At 45.5% G+C, this 26,376-nt stretch overlaps 1 protein-coding gene across 1 annotated transcript in view; it reads left to right on the forward strand.

Annotated features, from left to right (window-relative positions):
• Window positions 1-1,159: 1,159 nt before the first annotated feature.
• The window catches only part of GAN (gigaxonin), a 66,455-nt gene continuing 41,238 nt past the window's right edge, over window positions 1,160-26,376 (forward strand). Inside the window, exon 1 of the mRNA XM_060084607.1 lies at window positions 1,160-1,479. Coding sequence (XP_059940590.1) covers window positions 1,313-1,479 — 167 coding nt within the window. The 5' untranslated portion in view covers window positions 1,160-1,312. The remainder of the gene's footprint in view (window positions 1,480-26,376) is intronic.

Genomic DNA, 26,376 nt, shown 5'->3' on the forward strand with positions numbered 1-26,376 from the left:
ACTGAACATATTCTTCTGGTCCTTGGCCTTTGTAAAACTGCTAATTTCTTATAAGCTTGTTGAGCCCCTAATGTGTGGACAAAACGGGGGCTACATTCCACATTCCCATGTGCCCTTAGCAACCTTCCCAGAAACCTCAGACAGTATGGGGCTTGCTCTGCAGGCCAAGCTGCCCCAGATTTGCTTCCTGTCACCACCTTGATCTTCACTGGGTGGGGAGCCTGGTCACATCTGAACATCTGGCCTCTCTACCTTCCACCCCTTCAGCGTTTCTCTCTCTCTCTGAAATGTACCAACATCATGCAATTAGTTACTCAACCCATAACATTATCCTGGACTCCCTCTCCCTTCTAATTCTGCCTATTCTTTTAAAGCCATCCACTACTGTCCACCTCCATCATCACCCTTCCATCCAGGCCACCATTCCCTTCCCTCAAGTATGGCAATATTTAAGCACTTTTCTGCCTTTGGCACCACCCCCCCGCCAATTCTCCACGCAGCAGCTGCGTGATCTTCGTGAAACGACCTGCTAAAAACCCTCTCATGGTTCCTAACCTACAGGATCAAGACCAACTTCCTTATCACTGCTAAGGAGGCCCTGCTTCTGCTCCATCTCCTCCCTGGCAAGCAACCCAAACGCTCTTTTCAGGGCCTGGTTTCTCGGGTCTCTGTGCTCTTACCTGGGAAGCGCCTTTTCTCTCGTAAATAGTGAACGCTACAACTACTGCGCCCTCGCTTACATGCGTTATCTCACATGAATCCGCAACAACACTAAGATATCATCTTCATTTTGCAGACGGACAAATTAAGGATGGGCACCTTACCCATGGTAACACAGCTAGTGAGTGGAAGAGCCGAGACTCGGATTCAGATTCACGGCGCCAAAGGCCACGGGCTTAACCACCGAGTGCCAGCCTGCCCGCACACCCCTCCATCGCTGCAGCGATCGCTCTCAGCGGCGGACCGCGCCCGGCAGCGCCCGTTCAGGGACCTGCAGCTGAGTAGGAGGAACGAGGCTTCGGATTGGCAGCCTCCGGCGACGCCGGAGGAGAGGGAGGGCACAAAGGAGCGGGGGCGTCGCGCAGAAATGACGCAACACCGCGGCTCCTTAAAGGCGCCAGACTCTGGAGCGGCGCACGGCGCAGGCGCGTTCCGGAGGCTCCCGATTTTGCTCGCATCGCTGAGAGCCGGCCCGGGCAGACGGGCGCGAGCGGGCTGTGCAGGCAGGGCGCGCGCCGGACGCGGGTGGCTCAAGGGGTCCGTTTGGGCGGCGTCCGGAGCCCGACCGACGGGCTGAGGAGCGGGCGCCGCGATGGCCGAGGGCAGCGCCGTGTCAGACCCTCAGCACGCCACGCGCCTACTGCGAGCTCTCAGCTCTTTCCGCGAGGAGTCCCGCTTCTGCGACGCGCACCTGGTCCTCGACGGGGAGGAGATACCGGTGCAGAAGAACATCCTGGCGGCTGCCAGCCCGTACATCAGGTGAGGAGGGGGCCAGGCGGGGCCGCGCTGCCCGGAGCCCGGGGACGGGGCGAGCCGGGCGTGTCCCCGGAGCCCCTGGTCCCCACCCCCCAGCCGCCGGGGTCCCTCTGGTCACCGCTTAGCGCGGTGTCCCTCCTGGCAGACACGCCGGCCGGGCCCCACTCGTTGCTTCCCCGCAGAACAGCCCCTGTGGCTTCGGCCGGGCCCCCCACAGGACCCCACTCCCCCTGGAGTTGACCCCGGACCTCAGTCCTCCCGCCCTCCTCCTCGAGTTCCCACCGCCCTGCGCTGGCCGGGGCCTCAGAACCCCGGAGGCCCCCAGACGCCGTCCTGGGCCGGACCCGGCCCCGCGACCGCGAGCAGGGCTTGGGCGGCGCCCGGGAAGAGCTGCCCCTTCGCCCCGGCCCAGCCCGCGGATCCCGGCTGAAGTTTGCCGGCCGTTCGCCTCCAAATGGACGCATAGTGGGCCGGGCCCAGCGCCGCGAAAGCGGCCCCTCCCGCGGAGAAGCCAAACACACACCTCCTCTCCGGGTGTTGGCAGAGGGAAAACCCTGTCGGATCTTTTTCTTAGGATGGACGATCCGACACCCCCCCCCCCAGCCCCAAGTTCTTCGCAGAAGTGATTTTCCACCCTTTGTGGAAACTCCTTTTAAAAAGAAGGGTAATGCATTATAGACGTTAAAGTAAGCTGTAGCACATTTTTAAAGACTTACTGTAATTCTCAGGATGCTGTTACAACCCGAGGACCATGAGATTTTAGCGACTTACAGAAGACATTTTAAAACAAAGCTTAACCTGGTTTGCCAGCTCAGCTAACGAGGTGAATTAAAGGTTGATAGGACAGTGCTCATACAAGTGTGTCACATCTTGAGGGGGCTGTTATGTTACAGCAACTTTCTTGCAAACTGGGTTACTCTTTTAATAAAGGAAAAAAAATGCTAGAAGCTGGAGAAACTGCCTAGTAAGCTGGTTAAATATAGACTAATAGTAGAGAATGTCACTAGAATTGACAGGTCAGAAAAGGCAAAATGATGTGCGCTGCATTCTTAGTGCATTGTCCTAGCAGAATTCGTCACACAAACTGCATTTTAACCTTTGCATTGGCAGACATTTGTGCTAAGTCAGAAGCAGTTCAAGTGCTCTGGTAACCTCTGGCTCCTCCTGGCTCTCTTTCTTAAATCCACTTGCACTCTTTCTTTGTGGATTTAAAGGTGGGGCTGGGGTGAGTTGTCATTAGTGTGGATTTAGATTGCCAACATGACAGATGTCTTATAGCTGGCAGTTCAGAGCTTTGAGCAGTCAATATAAAATTGGCATCAGCAAGCCAGCGTCTTCCCTGTATCCAAAGTATTCCCTGTTTGGGGAAATGGTTAGGAAAACTACTTTAGATGTATTAGTGTAGTTCTGTAAGTGACATCCAGCTGGCTTAAAAGAAAATTGCAAATCACCAAATACATGCTCTCTATTCCCTTTCCACGGTTCATTTTTCTCCATAACACTTGCCACTATAATATACGCTATATTTTATTCATTTACTCTGTGGATCTTCCCCACCCACAGTGTAAGCTCCAAGAGGCCAGGGACTTTCCTTTCGTTCATTACCGTATCCCTGGCACACAGAAAGACTGGTGCCTAGTGGTTAGCAGATGGGTTGAAGCAGGGACTGCCTTCCTGTATGCCACAGAAGATTGGACATGAGAGGACCGGCCCTGGTGCGTTTCCATTTCAGATGCTCAGTTGTCCCTGATGGAGAAGAGCCCTGCACCTGCCTTCTGCTCCCAGCTTTCACTCTTCTGCGAGTTGTCCATAGATGACTTCATCTTGGCTTCAGCTCACTAGTCTGATAAATGAGGGATAAAATGCTTCTTCATCTCATTTAATCTTTGACCCACACTGTGAAGAAGTAGGTAATAGTGCTTTGAGCCACTCACAGGTCTGCACACAGGTTTCCAAAGGTAGTGGTATCACTGCTATATCTGCTGAATTAGGAAAGGTGGGGCATCCGCTTGTGACATGGTGGCACGTATGAGAATATTTAGTAATGTGAAATGTTATTTAGACTAGCAGTAATTTTTTTCTCTATTTTTAGTTTGTTTTTTTAAAAGATTTATTTATTATTTATTTATTTTATTTTATTCTTGGCTGCGTTGGATCTTAATTGAGGCATGCGGGATCTTTATTGGGGTACGCGGGATCTTTCATTGCGGCACGCGGGGTCTTTTGTTGCGGCGTGGGCTCTTCGTTGCGGTGTGGGCTCTTAGTTGTGGTGCACGGGCTTCTCTCTAGTTGTGGGTTTTTCTCTCTCTAGTGGCGTGCAGCCTCCAGGGCGCGTGGGCTCTCTAGTTGAGATGTGAGAGCTCAGTAGTTGTGGCGCACGGGCTTGGCTAACGCGCAGGCTTGGTTACCCTGCGCCATGTGGGATCTTAGTTCCCCCGACCAGGGCTCGAACCCGCGTCCCCTGCATTGTAAGGCGGATTCTTTACCTCTGGACCACCAGGGAAGTCCTGCTAGCAGTAATTTAGATGTGAAATATTACTAATCGTAGTAGCAGAGCCAAAAGGGACTTCAGACCCCTCTAATCCAATTCTGTTACTTTCCAGATAAAGAAGTGGTGCTCGGTGGGCATTAGTGATTTGTATTACAATTAAAGAAGTGATGCTCGGTGGGCATTAGTGCTCTGTATTACAGTGAGGTTATTAGCACTTAATGGTTGAACTAGGATTAGACTCCAGGTTAATGACACCTAGTCTCCTACTCGTTTACCATACCAAGCTACAGCATTACTCACATGTAACTATTCTTTACAAGTCAGTAAGCGGTAGAGTTTACACAATATGCTATGATTTACGTGCTTATTAAGTACTTTCACATGCAGTCTCACTTTGATTTTCATTTTCAACCATCTTGTACAGTAGACAGGGCAGATATTTTTGACATTTTACAGATAAATATGAATTAGTCAATATGTGTTTTTTCAGTGACTAATTGCTGTAACTTTATTTGACTGTTGAAGTGGTATATTTGTTCTTGGGGTTCTTTTAAAATTATCAATCTCAAGGCTACTTCAAAGTAATATGACTAATTTGTGTTACTACTTAGAAACAAACTTTAATTTTTGATACCAATGATGTTGGGCTTTTATAACATCTTTGTTTTGTTTGAATGGAACTTAAAGAATTCTATTGAAACAAAATGAGTTTGTGTGTTCTAGAACTTGATGTTTCTCACTTTCCCTTTTGAAGCTTAAGCATTTAGGTCTGTGATGTCGTTAATATATGGATTAGGAGTTCAAAAGTTTGGTAGTCTCTGAAGTTTTATAAAAATCTGAGTTTTGTTTAATGTCTTCAGTTAGCCTGGTTTTAGTAACTGTCATAGGGGTCTGAAGTTGGGCAGTTTAGAAACAATGTTATATATTGCTTCTGTATCATCAACCAAGGGAAGCAATCCAACACTGTTGCACTAGGAATTAAAGCAACTCATTTGGCATACTTTCTACTTAATATAGAAGTCTTTTAGCCTTACTGGTTTACTCTTTTCCTGTGCTTTATCTTTGGTTTAACATTTGTTCTTCCTCCGGGTCGTCTTAGCAATCATACTGCCTTAGAAACACTTTCTGTATAAAAGGAAAAAGCCAGAAAGAACCCAAGTTCGGCCACAAAACCCCAGTGATAACCTGAGAGAAGATTGTGTAGGGTATGTGTCACGCAGCGTAAGATTCAAATGCTGCAGGGAGGACAGGCAGGAGCTTCCATAGTTCATCACTCACCCCAGTAAGTGGGATGCTACTTTCCCAGCATGCCCTCTGCCCAGCATTTTCTCATGATCCTGAATGACATTTTTCCTTTGGTTTGTTGGGAAAACAAAATCTAAATGTAGCTGACGACCTTTAAAAATGATGACATTGGGGCTTCCCGGGTGGCGCAGTGGTTGAGAGTCAGCCTGCCGATGCAGGGGACGTGGGTTCGTGCCTCGGTCCGGGAAGATCCCATATGCCGTGGAGCGGCTGGGCCTGTGAGCCATGGCCGCTGAGCCTGCGCGTCCAGAGCCTGTGCTCCGCAACAAGAGAGGCCACAACAGTGAGAGGCCCACGTACCGCGGGGAAAAAAAAAAGAATGATGATATTGAATTCATAGCTATAACAACGACCCACAGCAACCCTTTCCTTTCTCAGCAACCCTGAGACCTTCTGGGAAAGGTTCCCTGAGGCTTATAGGAAATTTCCTTTTCTCTTGAATACTGCAAAGTTTGCTTTGCTTCATGTCTGAGGCTCTTCTCATTCTGGCACAATTCCCTTGATCTGATGTGGAGTTCAGACTCCTCTCTTTCGTGAGCTGTGGTTCTTGGGGGGTAATGTACGTGAAAGGATTTGGCAATGAATTGCCGTGTGATTCTGCAGTGGCCTTATAGTGGCTCTGTACAGGTTCCAGTCCCGTATCCACTTTTGGGAATTTTGGTTTTTCTAGGGAATCTGTTGGAACATGAGTTTGTTTAGCTTTTAGTCCTGGAGAGTAAAGGAAAGAAAGATTCCCAGGATTTTGGGATCCTTTGATGAGTTAGCCAACAATAAGCATGGCAGTTTTTGTCCCTGTTTTTTGAGAGAAAGCTGGTCTAGTGAGGGTGGAGTGGAGGCATTGGGCCTAGAATCCAGCCTGGATCATCTTGGACAACTTTTCTGGGCCTTAGTCTTCTCATCTGTGAAGTGAGGTTGATTGGGCTCCGTGCTGTTTTAGGTCCGCTTGGCGTGTCTGTGTTGTGGGGAGGGAGTCTGTCTCTGTTCTTACAGCTTTACTGTATCATCTAAAGTTTTGTTGCATATTGATGTTAAAGCCTTTCCTTTGCCCTGTCACATAGGACTTGGTTGGGTATTCTGCTATATAAATCCAGCCCTGTAGAGTTGTTTTGCAACAAGCATTTATTTTATCCTGTTAATCTGGATGCTTTCCAAGGCCTAATTATTGATGAGCCTGTTTTGCCATTTAAATCTAAAATTGGACTCATAGATGATGCTGATGAAACTTCTTAAGGAGACTAATATGATCTCTGTAGGACTCCAAGTTTCATGGTGATGTAGAAATTGTTATCATCCTTTCTTTGGGTACTTGAAATCTGCCCTGTATTTTATGAGCAGTAAAGTCCACTAGTGTTGTCTGCTATGTGCGGAGCAAGCTGTCAGCCCCCAAGTCCCTTTTCTTTCACTTGTGCTCTGAGTTCATAGTCACCTGGGTATATAGCAGCTCATGAATGATTGTCATAAGGGTTTTGTATAGCGATTGTAACCTGTTAAGTTTCTTAGTTCTCAAGGGTTCAGCTAGAAGCTCCAGGTTCTGAGACTGTTGCTGAATCCTGAGCAGTCTTTAAATCAAATCAACTGTACCTACCGCTTGCTATCCTCTGATGGTGATGGGAAACACATTGGGCCTGAATATCTTTTGATGGATCTAGGCTTGTTTGTTTTTAGCCACCTACTTACTATAAGGCATCCTTTACAACTGCTTAAAAAGATGAAATCTGTCCAGAAGGGCTTACAGTCCCTTGGTTCAAAATGATCGTCTCCATCCTTCTCCTCCTCTTCCTGCCCCGCTCCTCCCCTTCCCTTTCCCCCTTTCCCTCCCCCCATCTCCTCCCCTTCCCTTTCCCCCTTTCCCTCCCCCATCTCCTCCCCTTCCCCTTCCCCCTCCCCCTCCTCCTCTTTAGTACTTGCAGTCATACTTGATTAAACCCTTTTCTTAACGTGAGTTTTTCAAAACCAATATTAAAGTATGTTTTCTTTCAGAAGATCAAAGAAGTATTTTCTCTGGGCTTCTTAAGGAAACTAAGAGCATGTGAATTGGAGCTCTAAGTTTAACATAGATTACTTATTTCAGGTGAAATATATGTGTTTATTTGTACAAGGCAGCGGTTGCCACTCTTAGTAGCAGTGAATGCTCTAATTCCGGACAGGTTCTCGGAAGGTTTCAAACGATGAAACGAATCAATAAAATTCTTGTTAGACTAGTGAATCTAACATAAAGTGAAGTGTTGAATGTTTAGATTTATTGTAGAACTTTCCTGAGGGTTGTCGTTTGGAATAATAGTAATGTGATAGAAGTAAATCCTAGCTCCACGGAATACCAGCTGATAAGTTCTCCCTCTTTTACCTATGCCCTTTGACTTTTACCTATGCCCTTTGACTTTTACCTCTTCTTCCAGTGTGTATTTTCCTCTGCAAGTCCGCTTCAGTGTTCTTAAAGTAATTTTTACTATATAATTTAGAGAGTCAAGCAAAGTGCTTTTCCACATAGAAAGTTTGGTTCCTTGGATTTAGATTTGGATAATAGAGACTAAGCATCCAGATTACAAAACCGTCTTATCCGTTGTTTACACTGTTAATCAGTCTGTCTCATGATATCAAAGTGAGGCTTAAAATCTATTTATAATCCATAAAGAAAACATAATTAGGACAAATAAGGAGTTGTTTGGCTTCATCCTTCAGAAGGATACAAATCTCTCATTTTGTGCACTAGACCTATAATATAAATGCATAATTTTTAAGTTGGAATCCTAGGTTAAGGGTGGAGGTGCGGGGGTGTGGGTGTGACAGTTGGCAGGTTAGGGTCACAGCCTTGAATTTGAGTGCTTCCCATGGGTCCTCTGCCTCCTAAGACACGATGAGTCCAAAGAAGGAAGGAGATCAGAGATGGCAGCTGTAGCTCTATGGAGGGTAAAGGTCGTGTGTCCATCTAAATGTCCTCTGTCACTCAGGTGGAGTTCTTGACCCCCATGCTCAGAAGAGCAGAGACTGAAGTCGTTTTCCTAAGTATTGCCAAAGAATGTCTTCACCACAGAATGATGGTCTAATGTTTGCTGCTTCCATTTCTCTGTGGGAGTAAATTATATTTTATTTTCTTCTTTTCAGAGAGTTTTAGAAAAATAGAATGCTTAGGGAAAAATAAGATCTTGGTGAAATATTTTGTTAGATAAAACAGTTAGCCTTCAGGCAGTAAGGCAGTAAAGCTTTGGGAGGCAGCACGTATCAAGTGGAAGCCGGGAAGACTGGTTTTTAAAAACCGACTGTTATAATGGGATATAGACCAATACAGTGTCCTTCATTTTTCTGTTTAGAGTTAATGTGCTAATGGATATAGAACCTTAAATGTACATCTTTGTTCATAGGTATTTGGTGATTCTCTCAACTACTAAGTATTTTGGTATCTTTTTAGGAGCAATTTTAAAGACCATTTGACACTTGTGATTTTTATGTTAACACGATAAGATGAGTAGAAATATTGTAAAACATAGTTTTATAGTCATATTCGCATTCATCATTAACCAGTTGCCTATGCCTCTGAATAACTGTAAATTGTCTAGTACTGTTGAATTCAAAATATTTTCAGACTTTTGTCACTGAAATTGTTTATATCAGTCCGTCCCTGAATTGGAGGAAACTGCATATTTAAGGTGTGAGGTTGGGATGAGTCTCTTCTAACACTTAGAGCACATTCACTGGGAGTGGCCGGCAGTGTGAGAAAGGTGGAATTGAGAAAAGCCATGGGAATCCTTAGAAAGAAAGGTCATTGATCACTGATTTCTCTTCCTTCCACGCTGGAGCCCACTTCTGCTTCAGGGATGGAATTGGAGGCCAGCAGAACCCAGGGTCTTCTTGACTATTCCATTTGGTTAGTCAAGGGAAGAGTTTCCCACCTCCGTCCAGCTTTTCCTCCTGTGCTAAAGCTGGTATGGGAAGTTCCGACTTACCTCGCAGATTAGAGACTTCTTTCAGGTGTTGTTGGTTGGTGGGTCGGTGTGTTTATTTTCCTGCCTGACTTCTTAACACTGCTGCTTGTATGAGCAGAGCTACCAACTTTGTTCCTTGCCCAAAAGGGAGACTCCCTGTTGCTGGCCGAGAGGGAGCAAACTTCTCGTTTCTCTCACCTCCTGCAGTGGAGCAGGAGCAGAATAGGCGTTCTGTTCCCTTTCCTTACCGTCTGTTTTCCTATTGATAGGAAAGGGGACTATGAAAATGTGCACTGTTGTCACGCTGTTGGTACGTTCTTTAGAAATGTCATCACCACCTTAACCCACATGCTTGTGGGGTTGTGCTCACCAATAATAAAGTACAGTTCAAGAATGAGCATTGTCGGGCCTCCCTGGTGGCGCAAGTGGTTGAGAGTCCGCCTGCCGATGCAGGGGATACGGGTTCGTGCCCCGGTCTGGGAGGATCCCATATGCCGCGGAGCGGCTGGGCCCGTGAGCCATGGCCGCTGAGCCTGCGCGTCCGGAGCCTGCGCATCCGGAGCCTGTGCTCCGCAACGGGGGAGGCCACAACAGTGAGAGGCCCGCATACCGCAAAAAAAAAAAAAAAAAAAAAAAAAGAATGAGCATTGTCATAGGTCGTTGAAATGTGTCATGTATTAATTCATCACGGAGTTCCCTGTCAAGGGACCTTATGTAACTAGTGTTGACTAATTAGGATTAATCATTCCTTCAACAAATACACAGGAGACACTGGGTATCAGCAACAGCTGGGGGCTGGGGGGAGACGGGCTGGAGTTTGTATTTCATGGTTTGCGGAGTGTTACACCTTCCCAGGCTCCATTGTCTTTCTTGTGTGCTGGCTGCCACTTGAGTGTATATTCAATGATCTCCCACAAACACTGTCAAAACTGAGACTGAGCACATGGAGATCAAAATCACTCAACTTATTTTGTCCACCTGTGGGGCCAGTAAAGGAAAGAAACATAAAGCTAAGAGTTTTTAAATTAGCTTTGACGTTCACTTAATTTTTCACTACTGTACTGTGTAGTGTGGTAGTACCAGAATTTCAAGAACGGGAAAAGAAGAGGTTGACTTTATTTTTGGAGTAGTCACTTCTGAAAAAAAGAAAAAAAGAGTATACTTAAATGACTCATCTGATCATTCGCTACTATGTTAGTAACCGCAATTAATCACATGTACAGAAACAACTTTTTTTTTTTTTTTTTTTTTTTTTTTTTTGCTGTACGCGGGCCTCTCACTGCTGTGGCCTCTCCCGTTGCGGAGCACAGGCTCCGGACACACAGGCTCCGCGGCCATGGCTCGCGGGCCCAGCCGCTCCGCGGCATGTGGGATCCTCCGGGATCGGGGCACGAACCCGTGTCCCCTGCATCGGCAGGCGGACTCTCAACCACTGCGCCACCAGGGAGGCCCCAGAAACAACTTTTTAAAATAGAATTACTTATTTATTTTGGGCTGCTTTGGGTCTTCGTTGCAGTGCGCGGGCTTCTCATTGCGGTGGCTTCTCTTGTTGCGGAGCACGGGATCTAGGCGCGCAGACTTCCGTAGTTGTGGCTCGCGGGCTCTAGAGTGCAGGCTCAGTAGTTGTGGCGCTCGGGCTAAGTTGCTCCACGACATGTGGTATCTTCCCGGACCAGGGCTCGAACACATGTCCCCTGCATTGGCAGGCGGATTCCAGAAACAACTGTTTTTAAGTAGAGAACATAGATCCTTGGCCGAGGTTTCCTACATGCTCGTTCATTCATTAAACTTTTCTTGAGCATTTACGTGTGGCGCTGCCATGCTCTGGGCTTTCAAGGCTCCGGCATCCGCGGACTCCAGCTGGGGAGGCAGACAATGAAGAGGCCTCGTTACAGAGAGACGTGAGGGATGGACGTGGTTGCCGCCGTGGATGGGTGAGAGGAGCACCGCTCTGGGGAAGTGCCGCTTCACCTGAGATCTGGAGGAGGGCTTCAGTGTGAGCAGAGCTGGGGGCAGAGGGGCAGGGCACCGGGAGCAGAAGTGCTGCGCTCCGGAGACAGAATCAGACTGGCACAGCCAGGGGGGCGGAGAACAGCAGCGTGAGGAGATGATGAGCGGCAGGCAGCGTGGCAGGAAACCAGACTAGAGGGGTAGCAGGGCCTCGTAGTCCTGAGTTCAGGTTGGCACGTGCACTGCTCCCCAGCAAGATTGAACTTTCGCGGGAACGTCTCCCAGAGGGGCCGTGTGTGGGGAGCCAACTGGGGAGGTGGCGGGTGTGGGAAAGGGACCTCAGAATTATTTCTGACGTGGGTTATTCCATGCAAGAGAGTTTAGGTTTTATTATAAGGCGTTAGGTTAGGCATTGATGGGAGTCATTTAGGAGGGCACTGCAATGGTTCCGACAGGAAATGAGGGTGCCCTGGGCTAGGGTGGGTCCGTGGACTTGGAGTGAAGTGGCTGTAGTAGGGAGATTAACAATAGGACTTGTTGGTGAGAAAAGGGAAAGACCCAGGAGAGCCCAGGGTCACTTCCTCAGTATCCTCAGTGACCAGTGCTTATCATCACTTACTGTGGGTATAAGGACAGCTGTAAAAGCCTCTGTGGAGTACAGGATCTGTCCGCAGGGTTTACAGCTTAGTTGTGAAGGCACAAAGTATAGAAGCAAGGCTATTTTAATTGCATAGACACTTCTAGCCATAGGAGTTCTGAGGAGGAAGGACCCCTTGCGTGATCCCATAAGGTTTCGTAAACAGAATTGAACACGGCCTCGGGGAGGAGTTGGAGGTGGGTGGGTGGGCGGGTAGGGGAAGAGGAGGGCAAGGAGAAGGGTTCAGGTGAACAAAAGTGTGAGTGCGGGGGCTTGTATGCGCCCAGGGTAGTAAGTATACTTCCCCGGGCTGGACTGGGGCCTTGGCTAGGGATGGGGGCAAGTGCTGGTGGATGGGCAGGTCAGGATGGTATTCCTGAGTGCCAGGCTAGTTCGCTTAGATTTTTCTTTTTTTTCTTTTTAATTAATTATTTATTTATTTATTTATTCATTTATTTATGGCTGTGTTGGGTCTTCGTTTCTGTGTGAGGGCTTTCTCTAGTTGCGGCAAGTGGGGGCCACTCCTCATCGCGGTGCGCGGGCCTCTCACTATCGCGGCCCCCCATTGCGGAGCACAGGCTCCAGGCGCGCAGGCTCAGTATTTGTGGCTCACGGGGCTAGTTGCTCCACGGCATGTGGGATCTTCCCAGACTAGGGCTCGAACCCATGTCCCCTGCATCGGCAGGAAGACTCTCAACCACTGCGCCACCAGGGAAGCCCTTTCTTTTTTTTAAAACATCTTTACTGGAGTATATTTGCTTTACAGTGGTGTATTAGTTTCTGCTTTATAACAAAGTGAATCTGTTATACATATACATATAGCCCCATATCCCTTAGTTTTTATTCAGTCTTTCACCAGTAGTACTAGTGATAGAAACAGAACTCTGCCTTAAGAAGGTAACTTGGCAGTTGTTTGTTCACAGGACCGAGAGGGGGACCAGAGTTGCTTACTGATTCAGGTCAGCGCCCCGTGGTGCTGTCCCGCACCGTGTCAGTAGTAGTGGCCGAGGTCGGGATTAGAGGAAGAAGCAATCGACTGCTAGTTGGATGTGGGAATTAGGCTGAGGGAGAGGGAAAAGCTGACAGGTTTTGAGGCCAGCTGCTTAAGAAAAGTGGGGAAGGTAACATCTGTCTTCGATGTGTCCTATTCAGGGTAGCATCGCTCTATAAACCCCTTAAGTACACTCTTGTAGTTCTTGAAAACTCTATGGAGTGTGACACTTACCTGTGAATATGTGTGTTTCTCACCTCTGCCTCTCTTGACTTCCTGCTTTTTACTGGCAGAGGGATTCCTGTTCATCCTTCAGGACCCGGTATCCCTTCCTTTCTAACATTTTCCCAATTCTGCCAAATAGTCACTCTGTCCTACAGGCTTCTCTGTAGTGTATGGCGTGTACCTTCAGTGTACCATGTGTCATTGCTCCACTGACTTCTATTCAGTGGGGAGAAATAGAACAGACAGATGGACTGGGTGCTTTGAAAGCATCTTGTATCTCTAGGGCCAGAGGCACTAAATCCATTAGTGGAAAGTCTGTAGGTAAGAGACTTGAGTTGACTGCAGTCTAAGTACTGATGAAGAAGTAGATCAGAGTTCAGGATGCTGTATACACTGCTTCCAAATAAGATGACACTTTTGGCTGTGGCGTTTTACTGTATAGCTGAATATGTACTGGGGACTGGGGGAGAGGCACAGAAGAAACCATCTGAGAACAGATTTTAACCAGAACAGAGTCTTTAATTTTGTGCTGTTTCAGATGACTCAGTCAAGCTCAACCAAGTCCATCTCTGGTGCCAAGAAACCTGGGAGAAGGGGCCAAATTCTTTATTCAAAAGTAGTAGCTCCAGTGAGAGAGCTTTTGTCACAACATGACTAAAGAATTAATAGAGAAGCATTCATTCCCTTGACAACATTTTAGAAGGCATTTTCAGCTTCAGGTTGTTTAGAGAAGTTTATAACAGTAGATTATAAATTAAGAAGGCGCCAGAAGCAGAAAGATCATTGTGAGATGCTGAAGTGGAACTCATCCTGAGCTGCCTCTCATTTATTAAAGAAAACTGAAAGGGGGTGTGTTTCAGGCTGTAGTTGATTTTTGGTTTTGGTTTTGTTTTCCTACTCCCACTGTCCTTTTTTAAAAAGAAAAAAAGAGCTTCTTAACCGTCACTTAACGCTTTGGTTTGAACTCCTTTGAAAGGATGAATACAAAGACAAGAATAAATTCATATAAATTCTTACTTCTACTTTGAATTTATTCAGGAGTTCCACTTTGCCTTTGAAAAGACATAAACCTTCCTTCTAACTCTTTACATTGGGAAGAGGGAATAGAAAGTGAGTAGAAATATGGACCTCCTTCTGCAGTATGACATTTCTGTAGTATTCAGTGCCATGGGTGTACTGCAGCAAAGAAGAACCAGGTCCACCAGTCTTTAATTGCAGAAGACTTGTAAGAACGCCCCCCAGATCAGAGGGGCTTACTCTTGAGATGGTTATTTCCATGGACTCTTTTTTATATATATATATATAAATTTATTTACTTATTTATTTTTGGCTGCGTTGGGTCTTCGTTGCTGCACACGGGCTTTCTCTAGTTGCGGCGAGCAGGGGCTACTCTTCGTTGTGGGGCATGGGCTTCTCATTGCGGTGCTTCTCGTTGCGGAGCACGGTCTCTAGGTGTGCAGGCTTCAGTAGTTGTGGCACGCGAGCTCAGTAGTTGTGGCTCGTGCGCTCTAGAGCACAGGCTCAGTAGTTGTGATGCACAGGCTTAGCTGCTCCGCGGCATGTGGGATCTTCCCAGGCCAGGGCTCAAACCCGTGTCCTCTGCAATGGCAGGCAGATTCTTAACCACTGTGCCACCAGGGAAGCCCTCCATGGGCTCTTAAGGTTATAGGAGGAGCCTCTTTTAAACAGCGTCTGAAAACTCATACCTGAGGAGAACATCTGGAACTATTTGACAGGTTGAGGCATGAATGTCTTTCTTTTATTTCCAAAAAGTCAGGGTGTGACCAGAACAAGGAACCAGGCTTGTTTCATCCTAGAAGAATTTTTGGCTTCACAAGTTGCTGCCTCATGATTCTGTCTTTGAACTCATCCTAAAATTTTAATATGCATTTTCAAACTTTGTCTTTTAAAAGGTAAATTTTATTGACTGCTTTACTTTCAGATGTACAAGAACTAGATTTAAATTTTAAGAATTTTTTATATAAAAAGTTTTATGGAAAACCACATGAGGGTTCAATTATTTATGTCACCCTAAGTTCTGGTTCTGAACAGGGTACTTAATATATTGTTACAGTTGTATTCTATATGTACATATTATTTTTGGTTCATCTTTTCATTTGAAGTCAAGTTGTGTCCCTCTTATATCTTAGTGTAATACCCATAATCATTTTTAATAGCTATTTGTTATGACGTCATATTGCTGCTCCATATAATTTGCTTCATCATTCCTCTTTGACATTTTAATTTGCAGTTATTTTTTTCTTCTGAATAGTCACTATAAACAAATTAGGGGAAAAAAAAAGACTCTTGGTTGTTTTCTCTTTGTATTTTTTGTGGGTAAACCCACTGTGGGGACTATGTCCCAGGCATATCTGTTTCTGAAGATAGAAGCAAATTTGTTCTTATTATATGAAATCAGATTACTGTCCAGGAAGACTGGATTATCATATCAAGACCCTGGCAGTGTGTGTCTGATTATTTTTTTCCCCCTCAGGTTTATTACCATTGCCTGGTCCCTTTTGCAAGTGGTTTCTCAAAGTTACTACTATTTTGCATATTATTACTATTTTGTTAGGCTGGATTTCTAAATGTTGTATGTTTGCCATGGTAACAATATTTAGAGCAGGGTTTGGCAAACTTTTTCTCTAAAGGGTCAGAAATATTATAGGCTTTCCAGTCCACATGTGGTCTCTGTCACATACTCTTCTTTGTTTGTTCTTTTTTTTTTTTTTTTGAAGTACACAGGCCTCTCACTGTTGTGGCCTCTCCCGTTGCGGAGCGCAGGCTCCGGACGCGCAGGCTCAGCGGCCATGGCTCACGGTCCCAGCTGCTCCGCGGCATGTGGGATCTTCCCGGACCGGGGCACGAACCTGTGTCCCCTGCATTGGCAGGCGGACTCTCAACCACTGTGCCACCAGGGAAGCCCCTGTTCTCATTTTTAACAACAACCTTTTAAAACATAAAAACCATTTTTAGCTCAAGGGCCATACAAAAACAGGCTGTGGGTTGTAGTGTGTCAACCGTGATCTAGAGTATTTGAGTTTTTAAAATTTGGACATAAAACCTCTAACGCTGGTGATCATCTTTAATGCAGTTTAAATGTCAGGTCGTGATTTGCATGCCGGTCTTCCAGAGAGCAGAGGCTGGCAGTCAAGGCTGATTCTCCCTGGCTCCCTCACCTGCTCTCCCCCCCGCCCCCCCCCCCGCCCCATATTCATCTCTTTCTTCTTGGATGGTCTGTTGTGTATCCTCTTCCTTCTTCTTAAAAAAATTTTTTTTTCCTTCCTTTCTGGCTCCTCTTCCCGAGCATGAAAGTATGGTTAAGTCCTTTCCAGCAACCGGCGCTTAGGAGATGTGCAGATGTTGAGTGAATGCATCTGTTAGAAGCAAACATACTCTGCATCCTCTTCTAACAAGTGCACGATTTCCTTGACTTTGCTCCAGTGATTCTTGAAGGAAGAGTCTGTGTACCTCGTCCTTGGTCTCACCTCCTGCTTCACTCTGCCCGTAGGCTCGTGTCTTCTCACTCCATTAAAACTGTTCTTTCAAAAATTGCTAAATATAATGGCCAAATCAAGTGAAAACTTCTTTTTTTATTGAAGCAGAGTTGATTTACAATGTTGTGTTAATTTCTGCCATACAGCAAAGTGATTCAGTTATACATATATATACATTCTTTTTTAAAATATTGTTTTCCGTTATGGTTTATCATAGGATATGAAATATAGTCCCTGTGCTGTACAGTAGGACCTTGTTGTTATTCATTCTATATATAAAAGCTCACATCTGCTAACCCCAAATTCCCACTCCATCCCTCCCCCAGTCCCCTCCCCCTTGGCAACCACAAGTCTGTTCTCTACGTCTGTGAGTCTGTTTCTGTTCTGTAGAGAAGTTCATTTGTGTCATATTTTAGATTCCACATGTAAGTCATATCATATGGTATTTGTCTTTCTCTTTCTGACTTAGTCAAGTTCAAACTTTTAAGTGCTTCTCGTACTCGACCTGTCTGCTGTGTTTATCACTCTAGGCTCTCCAGGCCTCTGTGACACCTTTGTCCCATTTCCCCCACAGTCTCCTTTTCTGGTTCTTTCCCCGTCTGTCCCTAAACGTGATGTGGCACAAGCTTCTGTCTTCTCCCTGTACTCTCCCCACGACAGTCTCATCAAATCAGCACCAAAGGTGCTGCTGCCCGCTCTCTTCCAAGCCCCAGGCCTGGACATCCGACGGCCAGCTACACGGCCACCTCACACCCAGTCAGGTCCAGCTCCCTCTGCCCCCAGGCAGGTTGTCCTTCATTACCAGACTCTCCAGGAGAAACGGGGGAGTCCTCAGGGCGCCACCCCATCCCTTACCCTCCTGGAAGCTGTCTCTTCGTTACCATCGCCGGCACTCGTGCTCTAGCTTCCATAATTCCTGAGTTGTGGCAGGATCTCTGCTGGTCCATCAGTCTCCCAGAGCTGCCACCAGAGTGATGTTTCTACAACGTAATTAGATAATGTTCGAAACTCCAGTGTCTTTGGGGATGTGGCTGATTCAGGCGCTGGGGCAGGAAGAATATACTATGTGCCTGGAGCATTTGTGCCAGAAAGTAAGGTAAAGAGGTGCTCAAAAGAAGATAGAGGCTTTCAGAAAGAGCACAGACTTGGCCTGAAAGAAGTCCCGACAGCCAAATTTGGAATGATTTGAGCAAGAAAATGAATACCAACAGCATTGGATTATAATCCATAGAATAAAGAAATACCTATGTGTCTATGGATGAATAAATGGATGGATGGATAAATTAATGGTGGAGAAGAAACAGTTCTTTCTTACAGAAGAATTTCAATTAATAAATGTAGAAGAAGGAATAAGAGAATAGGAAATCATCCGTGGAACACCACAGTAATAATGGAGACTAAAATTAGTGGACAAGAGTTTGAAGAGAAGAAGGATATTTGCATATTCTCACATTACCTCTTCTGATATAGTTATTAATTACAAAGGGAAAAATAGTATCTTACAGTGGAGAAACCCAACAGCACCTAACCAAGTGGCCAAGGTTAAGGTCAGCACATTGACACATGGTTAATAACATGCCCAAGGTTAATAGCATATTGACATCATGTTTCCCCTGATGTGACAGGCACAGCATCACTTTGGTAGTATCCCTGCCAGAAATGCTCAGCCTCAGTCTAGTCATAAGAAATTAAACCCAAGTTCAGGGACATTGTGCAGAATAACTGACCAGTGCTCACCAAAGTGTCAGGTCTTTAAAGATGAAGAAAGACTGAGGAACTGTCACAGGTTAGGTTAGGGACACAACAACTAAATGCAGTTTGGAACCCTGGATTGGGTCCCAGAATGGAGAAGGGACATTAGGGGGAAAACTGGTTAAATTTGAATAAAGTCTATAGTTTATTGAATAGATTGACCAGTCTTTATTTCTTAGTTTTGATCATTGTACTAAGATTATATAGGTTACATACTAAGTGAAGTAACCAGAGAAAGACAAAGATCAAATGATGTTGCTTATATGTGGAATCTTAAAAAAAAAAAAAAAAAAAAGATACAAATGAACTTATTTACAAAACAGAAATAGGGCTTCCCTGGTGGCGCAGTGGTTGGGAGTCCGCCTGCCGATGCAGGGGACACGGGTCCGTGCCCCGGTCCGGGAAGATCCCACATGCTGCGGAGCGGCTGGGCCCGTGAGCCATGGCCGCTGAGCCTGCGCGTCCGGAGCCTGTGCTCCGCAACGGGAGAGGCCACAACAGTGAGAGGCCCACGTACCGCAAAAAAAAAACAAAACAAAAAAACACAAAAAAACAGAAATAGACCCATAGGCATAGAAAACAAACTTATGGTTACCAAAGGGGAAAGGGGGGGGATATATTAGGAGTTTGGGATTAACATATACACACTACTATATATAAAATAGATAACCAACAAGGACCTACTGTAGTACACAGGGAACTCTACTCAATGTTTTGCAATGACCTGTAAGGGAAAAGAATCTGAAAAAAAATAGATGTATATGTGTGTATAACTGAAACACTTTGCTGTATTCCTGAAGCTAACACAGCACTGTAAATCAACTATACTTTAATAAAATTTTTTTATTTAAAAATATTTTTTTATTTTAAAAATTAAAAGAAAAATTTTAACTGTAATTTATTAATAGTAGATATGCTTCATGAAGGGTATATAGGAACCCTACAATTCTTAAAAACTTTTTTGTGAGTTTAAAATTATTTCAAAATGAAAAGACTTTTAAGAAACTCCTCATGAGTGTCTCCATTTCCCTCAAGGTGAAGTCCACATTCTTTTGCATGGTCCCTCGACTTGGGTTTGTTTGATTTCTTACAACCTTCGATTGAGGTTGCACATTTTTGGCAAGAAGAGCACATGGGCGATGCTGCACCCTCCTCGGTGCATTGTATCAGGGGTCCGTGTTGGCAGTTTGTCCCAACATCAGTAGTGTTGGTTTGATCACATGGTTAGAGATGATGTCCACCAGGTTAATCCACTCCTTTTCTCTTTGTAATTAACATGTAATTAATGGGGCGAGACTTTGAGATTATGTAAATATTTCATTCCCCATCAACTTTCTAGTTTTAGCATCCGCTTATGCTCTGTAACTATCATTCCTTCTGTATGTATTAGTCGGGCTCCTAAATTTTAGGCTTAAGCAGCTGGGTAGGAAATCGTACCGTTTACCACGATGGGGACAGTAGAGGGAGGAACAGGCTTTCAGCAGGTTGGGACAAAGATTTATTGTGGAACGTAAAGGGTACTTTATCTAGAGGCTTCAGATGAGGGGGTTAAAACCCAAATTCCTAGAAATGACTGGTAACATTTCATTTTACTAACATTAAGACCATGGTTAGAAGTGACAGTTGGTCAGTTCCTCAAGGGTGGGGACCACCAGCTGGTTGAGATCCAGTTTCTAAATCCATGCCCAGTGCTAAATGCTGTGCCCCGGCAGTGAAGGGACTAGCTATGCAAAACAGAGTCACCATTTTTATGGGTTTGGTCTCACTTTACAGCTTTCCCTCTGTCAATTGCTGCGTTTCTGCCAGGAGTAATTAATATCACCCGTGGTCGTGTACACCCACTGTCCCTGTGATATTTTGTGGATACCACCTCCCTCCCTCCCTCCCTGTCCGCTCCCCACCCCCCAGCACTGGCTCACAGTCTACACAGTTTCCTTGAGCTGTCCCTGTTTGAGGTGTAGTGCACACTTTCCACGTTCTCTTTTCAGAAAACATCACCTTCCCTAAGGTGAATTTCTATTTTGTTCAAATCACATGACTGAAAGGCATATACTTTGTGTTTTCGTATTTCTTCCAGATATTGATGTCATTGGATGTGGTTACTCAGAGCAGATCTAAATATGAAATGCTGTACTTCATCTTCAGAGTGGATGATGTGATAAGAGGAGGAAGATGGAAAACATTTTTGTGGATCCTCACGTGTTGTGTGATCGGGGAGCGGGGAGGTGGTCAGGGACAGATAGGACTGAGGCCTCTGCTTCCTCTATGGTGAAGTGGCTCTGCTTCGGCTTCACTACCAGGGGCTGGTTTGGTGGGCTGACACCTGGACAGTAAGCCTTTCATTTTCTGGAACCCTTTCCTAACCTTCGCACTTTTCCGTCACTCTGTAGCTCCTCATTCCCCATGCAGTGCCCCAGTGACGGTGAGGGGAAGGCAGCAAAGCAGGGCAGGATGGAGTGCCAGGCAGTTAGGCACATTCACAGATGACAGGCCTCCCCTACAGCCAGTTTACATTTGGGCCTCAGCACAAAGGCAGATGATTGCATCAGGGGCCTCTGGATAGTGGAACATTTGAACACTCGATTCTTGAATGCTGACTACAGCACACCCTGGCTCGGATGCCGGGGGAAAGCAGCACCTTCCCCCCAGTGCAGACCAACCAGCGGATGCTGTACAGGGGAGTGTACAGATGCTTAGCTCGTGAATGACGCCACTTCTGAACACTTGTGCTCATTTTGTTTCGGAGCCAAATGAAAACAGTAACTGATCATTGCAGCGTTAAAATCCATTGGTTCCCCCACCTGGCTGTGTGCTGTTATCGAGTGCGTGGTATTTTTCAAGTGCCCATTCAGTACTGGACACTTTATGGGGTGTGCAGGTAGAGCAGTGAGCAGAACAAGGTTCCTGTTTTCATGGATGTAAACATTAAACAAATGCCGTCTATTAGATGGTGGTAAATTCTAGGAATAAAATAAAGCAGGGAGGGGAGTGGGGATGTTAATTAATTAATACATTTATTTATTTATTTATCTATCTATTTTTTAAATTTATTTTTGGCTGCTTTGGGTCTTAGTTGCTACGCACAGGCTTTCTCTAGTTGGCGGTGAGCGGGGGCTACTCTTCATTGCGGTGCAGGGGCTTCTCATTGCTGTGGCTTCTCTTGTTGTGGAGCACGGGCTCTAGGCACTCGGGCTCAGTAGTTGTGGCTCGCGGGCTCTAGAGTGCAGGGTCAGTAGTCGTGGCGCATGGGCTTAGTTCCACTGCATGTGGAATCTTCCCAGACCAGGGCTCGAACCCGTGTCCCCTGCGTTGGCAGGTGGATTCTTAACCACTGAGCCACCAGGGAAGCCCAGGGGCTATTATTTTAGATAACAGGGTACCTGGGCCACTCTTTGGAGGTATAACTGGAGTAGAGACCTGAAGTCAGTGAAGGATTAAGTCTTCCTTCCACTAATCAAGGAAGTGGGAGGTGGAGAGAATATTCCAGGCAGGAGGGAATACATCAGAATAAGCTGGGGAACTTTTAAAATACACATTGTCTTGGACCTGACATAATTGGTCTAGGACCTGCTTTTCTATAAAAGCTCTTCAGAAGCTTCTGGGAAGCAGGTTGGGGAGCTACTCTTAAAATCCATTAAAAGTATGAGTCATTCCAGGATCTATATGAGGAAAACAGTGTTGATGGTAAATGAGTAAAAACCGTAATCCCTCTGGGTAAAAAGAATTGGAGGCAAAGAGAAATGAATAGAGGAAATTAAAGGAAATAATGAAGGGAAAGAAACAGTCTTGAACCTTAACGAGAATGCTATTCTTATAATAAAGTTTGATTCTCAGAATAATAGAGGACTGCGGCTCTGGTCCCCGTTTCTACTTTTTCTTTGGCACCTCCTGCTCTGAGTGAACCAATGTCCTGCTGGTGGCAGTTCCCAGACGGGACATCCAGCACCATACCTGTGTTTTCTCGTGGTTTCCTCTGCTCACTGCTCCCTGACTTTGCTTGGTCTTGTGGGAGGAGCATTGCAAGGATTAGTTAGCCTATGTAGGTTGAGGTGCTGTGCAAGGGGAGCTTACCTAGAGGTTGGCCGATGGCACCTAGCTCATATCCCACCGTGTGCCTCGGGATCTCCTTGGACCTCCCTCTGGGACACCTGGTCACGTGTCAGACATCGGTGTAAACGCTTTTCTCCTGTGTAGATGGAATTCTTAGGTGGCAGAACTGGGGGATAGATGGGTTCCTGCATTCCCATCCACCAAAAAGCAGGCCTTGTCGTGAGAGGATGCCATCTGTTGATGGAAATACTACCTGCACATTTATATTTCATAAAGTTGACTGGGACTAAAAAAATACATTTTAAAAATAGACTGCCTTTTTTAGAGCAGCTTAAGGTTCACAGCAAAATTGAGAGGAAGATAGAGGTTCCCCATATACCTCCTACCTACTTCCGCTTCTCTTTGATTTCTGGAGTGTCCACAGTCCTTCAGGCATGGCCCTTTTGGTGTTGGTTGTCTTGCTCCTGGCTGTGTGGTATGAAGGCATCAAGGATGGCAAAGCCAGGCTGCTCCACCAGGCCCTGATGAGCCTGTGCATCTCCACCAGCCAGCAGCTCATCGAAGAGACAGACCAGAATTCTTCAAGCTCAGAGTCCCCCGCAGTCAGCAGAACCCACCTCAGGTGGTTCTTGTGTCACTTCGGCCAGTCTCTACTTCATGTTGCTCAGGTGGTCATCGGCTACTTCATGATGCTGGCTGTTATGTCCTACAACACCTGGATTTTCTTTGGCGTGGTCCTGGGCTCAGGTGTGGGCTACTACCTAGCCTATCCACATCTCAGCATGACTTAGCTGGTGACAGCTGTGCAGGCTCTGGGGGCTGGAGAGAGCTGGGGCCCCTCCTTCCAGACATTGAACTTCCAGCCCCACGTCTCCTTTTTCTTCTGTTGGCTGTTCTCACGGCATTCCCAGCTCCTGGAAACTTTGAGCTGAAGCCAGCACTTGTTCCCTGGAGTTCAGAGGCCACTGCATCTCCTCAGCCAGGCTGCAGAGGGCCCAGACATAGTCTTTCTGTGCCTTAAGAAGGCTGCTGTGACCAGAGGGTGGATGAAGAGACCAGAACCCGGGGGGCAGGTTTCATGATGATGGCAGCATATGCTGGGACCTGTTTCCCTTTCTTGCGGGAAGAGTGATAGCAGACTAAAGGCAGAGAAGCAGCACTGTTAGCAAGGCTTTGACCCATCCTCCAAATAGAGTGAGCTCCTCCCATCAGACACCACTGCCTGCAGGAAGATGATACTTTAATGGCTTTAGGTGTCAGGGAGCTCTTCATGGCCTTCATGCCCCCCTCTTATCCTGATCCTCCTTCTATGCAAAACCAAGAACTGCATTGAATAATATTCAATACAGATGTTCTTTATATATTACTTACTGCTCATGCGTAATGATCTGGTAGGGAAACCTGACTCATCCATTTAAAATAGTAAGCCACAGGGGGTAATGACTGAAGATGCAATAAGCAGTCAAACCAACACATTACACAAGTAGAGTTAGGTGGGGCTCTTCAGATATTTGAACCTTTTCACTTTAAAGAAAAGGAAAGATTAGACCCAGGGAGAGAAAAATCACTGCTGTATACTGTAATGTCTACACTCAAGTACCTCATGGGCTAGATGAAAGATGGTCTGAAGCTTTGAGAATTTAAAAAGAAATATATTTTAATAAATATATATTTTTAAATAGTCAAAAAAACCCAAACAAACAGAACATGTGTAGCCTCCCCCATGCTCAGCATCGCCCACCAGAGGGGAGCCTTTGTTACAACTGATGATGCTCCATTGACACATCATCCCCCAGGGTCCATAGTTTACGTTAGGGTTCACTCTTGGTGTATATTTTTTGGGTTTGGACAGATGCATAATGACATGTATCCACCATCGTAGTAACATACTGACTAGTGTCACTGCCCTGAAATTCCTCTGCCCTAAAGATCCTTTTTTGGTGTGGTTTTTAGGAGCTCACGAAGACAAAAAAAGGAGGAGGGGGCATCTGTAAAACAGGCTCCCCGCAGGAGCAGACGTCATTAGTTGGGCCTCAGTGGGCAAATGCAGTGCTGAGCCCACGCCCCTCTGCTCTTGAGAGCTACCCAGTTTGAGGTGACATGAATCATTTGAAACCGTGTGAGTAATACCCGTGAATTTCCCTGGAGTTTCTGTAAAGCTTGACTCCTTGAGCATTACATTCTCTTGCATCCTATTTGAGTAGGTTTCTTTGCTTTTATTGGAGACAAGCTTTTGCATCCCGGGGGAGGAAAAGTCACTTAGATGTCTCCTCTGTCACTGTTATATCAAATCCCGTTCAGTAACGTCTGCCGTGAGGAGGAGGGCCAGGACTGATTATCTGGGGTGTTTGTTATGACATTTAGACACCGGACTTTTCCAGCAATTGGAAGCCAGAGGATAGTATATAACCAGCAGAGGACTTTGCTCTGTTACACTTTTTTAACAGTTGTAGACCTTTTTCATGGATGTAAAACTTTGAATCATACCAGCTTCTTTATTAGCCAACAACTTTTTTCTTATAAAACTTCTTTTCAGTGTTGTCAAGAGAAAGAAAAACCGATTTTGTTTCACTGTGTTTAAGTTTAATAGAACAGAAAATAAATGCTTGCCCAGAGAGGGTAGGTGATTGGAGGGAAAATGGACTTGCACTGCATCACCCACAGAAGGCATATTATAAATCCTATGAAACTGACTGAGTTGGCTGGACTTTATCCTCTAGGACTCAACAGAATGTGTCTCCAGAGCTGAGTCTCCGCCTAACTTTTTGGTGTGTTTCAGCAGTTTAGCCCAGAAGTGCTCAGGGGTGTGGAAGCCCTCACATCACCTTATTTAACCTCTTCTTTTTACAAATGAGAGAACAGGGGCGGGGGGGGGGGAATGTTTTGCCCTAGAAACAGAAAACTGGGGAAGAATGTGATAGGCATGGATATTTATATCTGAACACTGGAGGCCCAATCTTACAATACTCCCCATTATTTCTAGTTTTTTCAAAGCGTGTTATGCAATTCTCAAAGTGATGTTTTAAGACTACGGCAGTTTCTAGGAGAGAGTTTGTAAATTGACATCACATAATAATAAAAACAAGGATTTTGTGACTTCCAATAAATTTACATATGAGTCTATATCTTCCTGGGGTGGAGATACAACACAGAAAAGAAGAAGGAGGGGGGCGATATCAGGGTAGGAGATTAAGAGGTACAAACTGTTGGGCTTCCCTGGTGGCACAGTGGTTAAGAATCTGCCTGCCAATGCAGGGGACCTGGGTTCGAGCCCTGGTCCGGGAAGATCCCACATGCGGCAGAGCAACTAAGCCCGTGCACCACAACTACTGAGCCTGCGCTCTAGAGCCCATGAGCCACAGCTACTGAAGCCCACGTGCCTAGAGCCCATGCTCTGCAACAAGAGAAGCCACCACAATGAGAAGCCCACATGCAGCAACGAAGACCCAATGCAGTCAAAAATAAATAAATAAATTAAAAAAAAAAGTACAAACTGTTATGCATAAAATAAGCTACAAGGATATATTGTACCACACAGGGAATATAGCCAGTATTTTATAATAATTATCAATGGACTATAACCTTTAAAACTTGTGAGTCACTATATTGTATACCTGTAACTTATATAGCATTGTACATCAACTATACTTTAATTAAAATAAGAAAGGAAACAGAAGAGATGATTTACTTCCTTATATATATGGACTAACTTTAGAAACAAAACTATTGGTTATTAACCCTTTGGCTTAGTTTTTTTTTTTTTTTTTTAAGTCATTAACTCATTCAGTCCAGTTCACTGAATTCTCAGTTATATGTGGCAGAGAAGATAGAAATGATGTGCAAGGTGAGAAAATTCTAGATAAAAAAGGGAAAATACAGAGAAAATGTGTTGGTAGATATTGGGAAAATTAGGGTATTTACTGGAGGAAAGAAATGTGAAACAGAATGCAACAAAAACTGAAGGGATGTAGAGATTTAATTGGGGAATGGGGTAGGGGGAAGTGAAGACAAGAAGAGGGAAAATAAGACAAGTTTATGGGTTTCTAAATGAGAAAGGGATGGCAAGTATCCAAGAAATGAAA

This window comes from Mesoplodon densirostris, chromosome 19 (genome assembly GCF_025265405.1).
Source record: "Mesoplodon densirostris isolate mMesDen1 chromosome 19, mMesDen1 primary haplotype, whole genome shotgun sequence".
Lineage (NCBI taxonomy): Eukaryota > Metazoa > Chordata > Mammalia > Artiodactyla > Ziphiidae > Mesoplodon > Mesoplodon densirostris.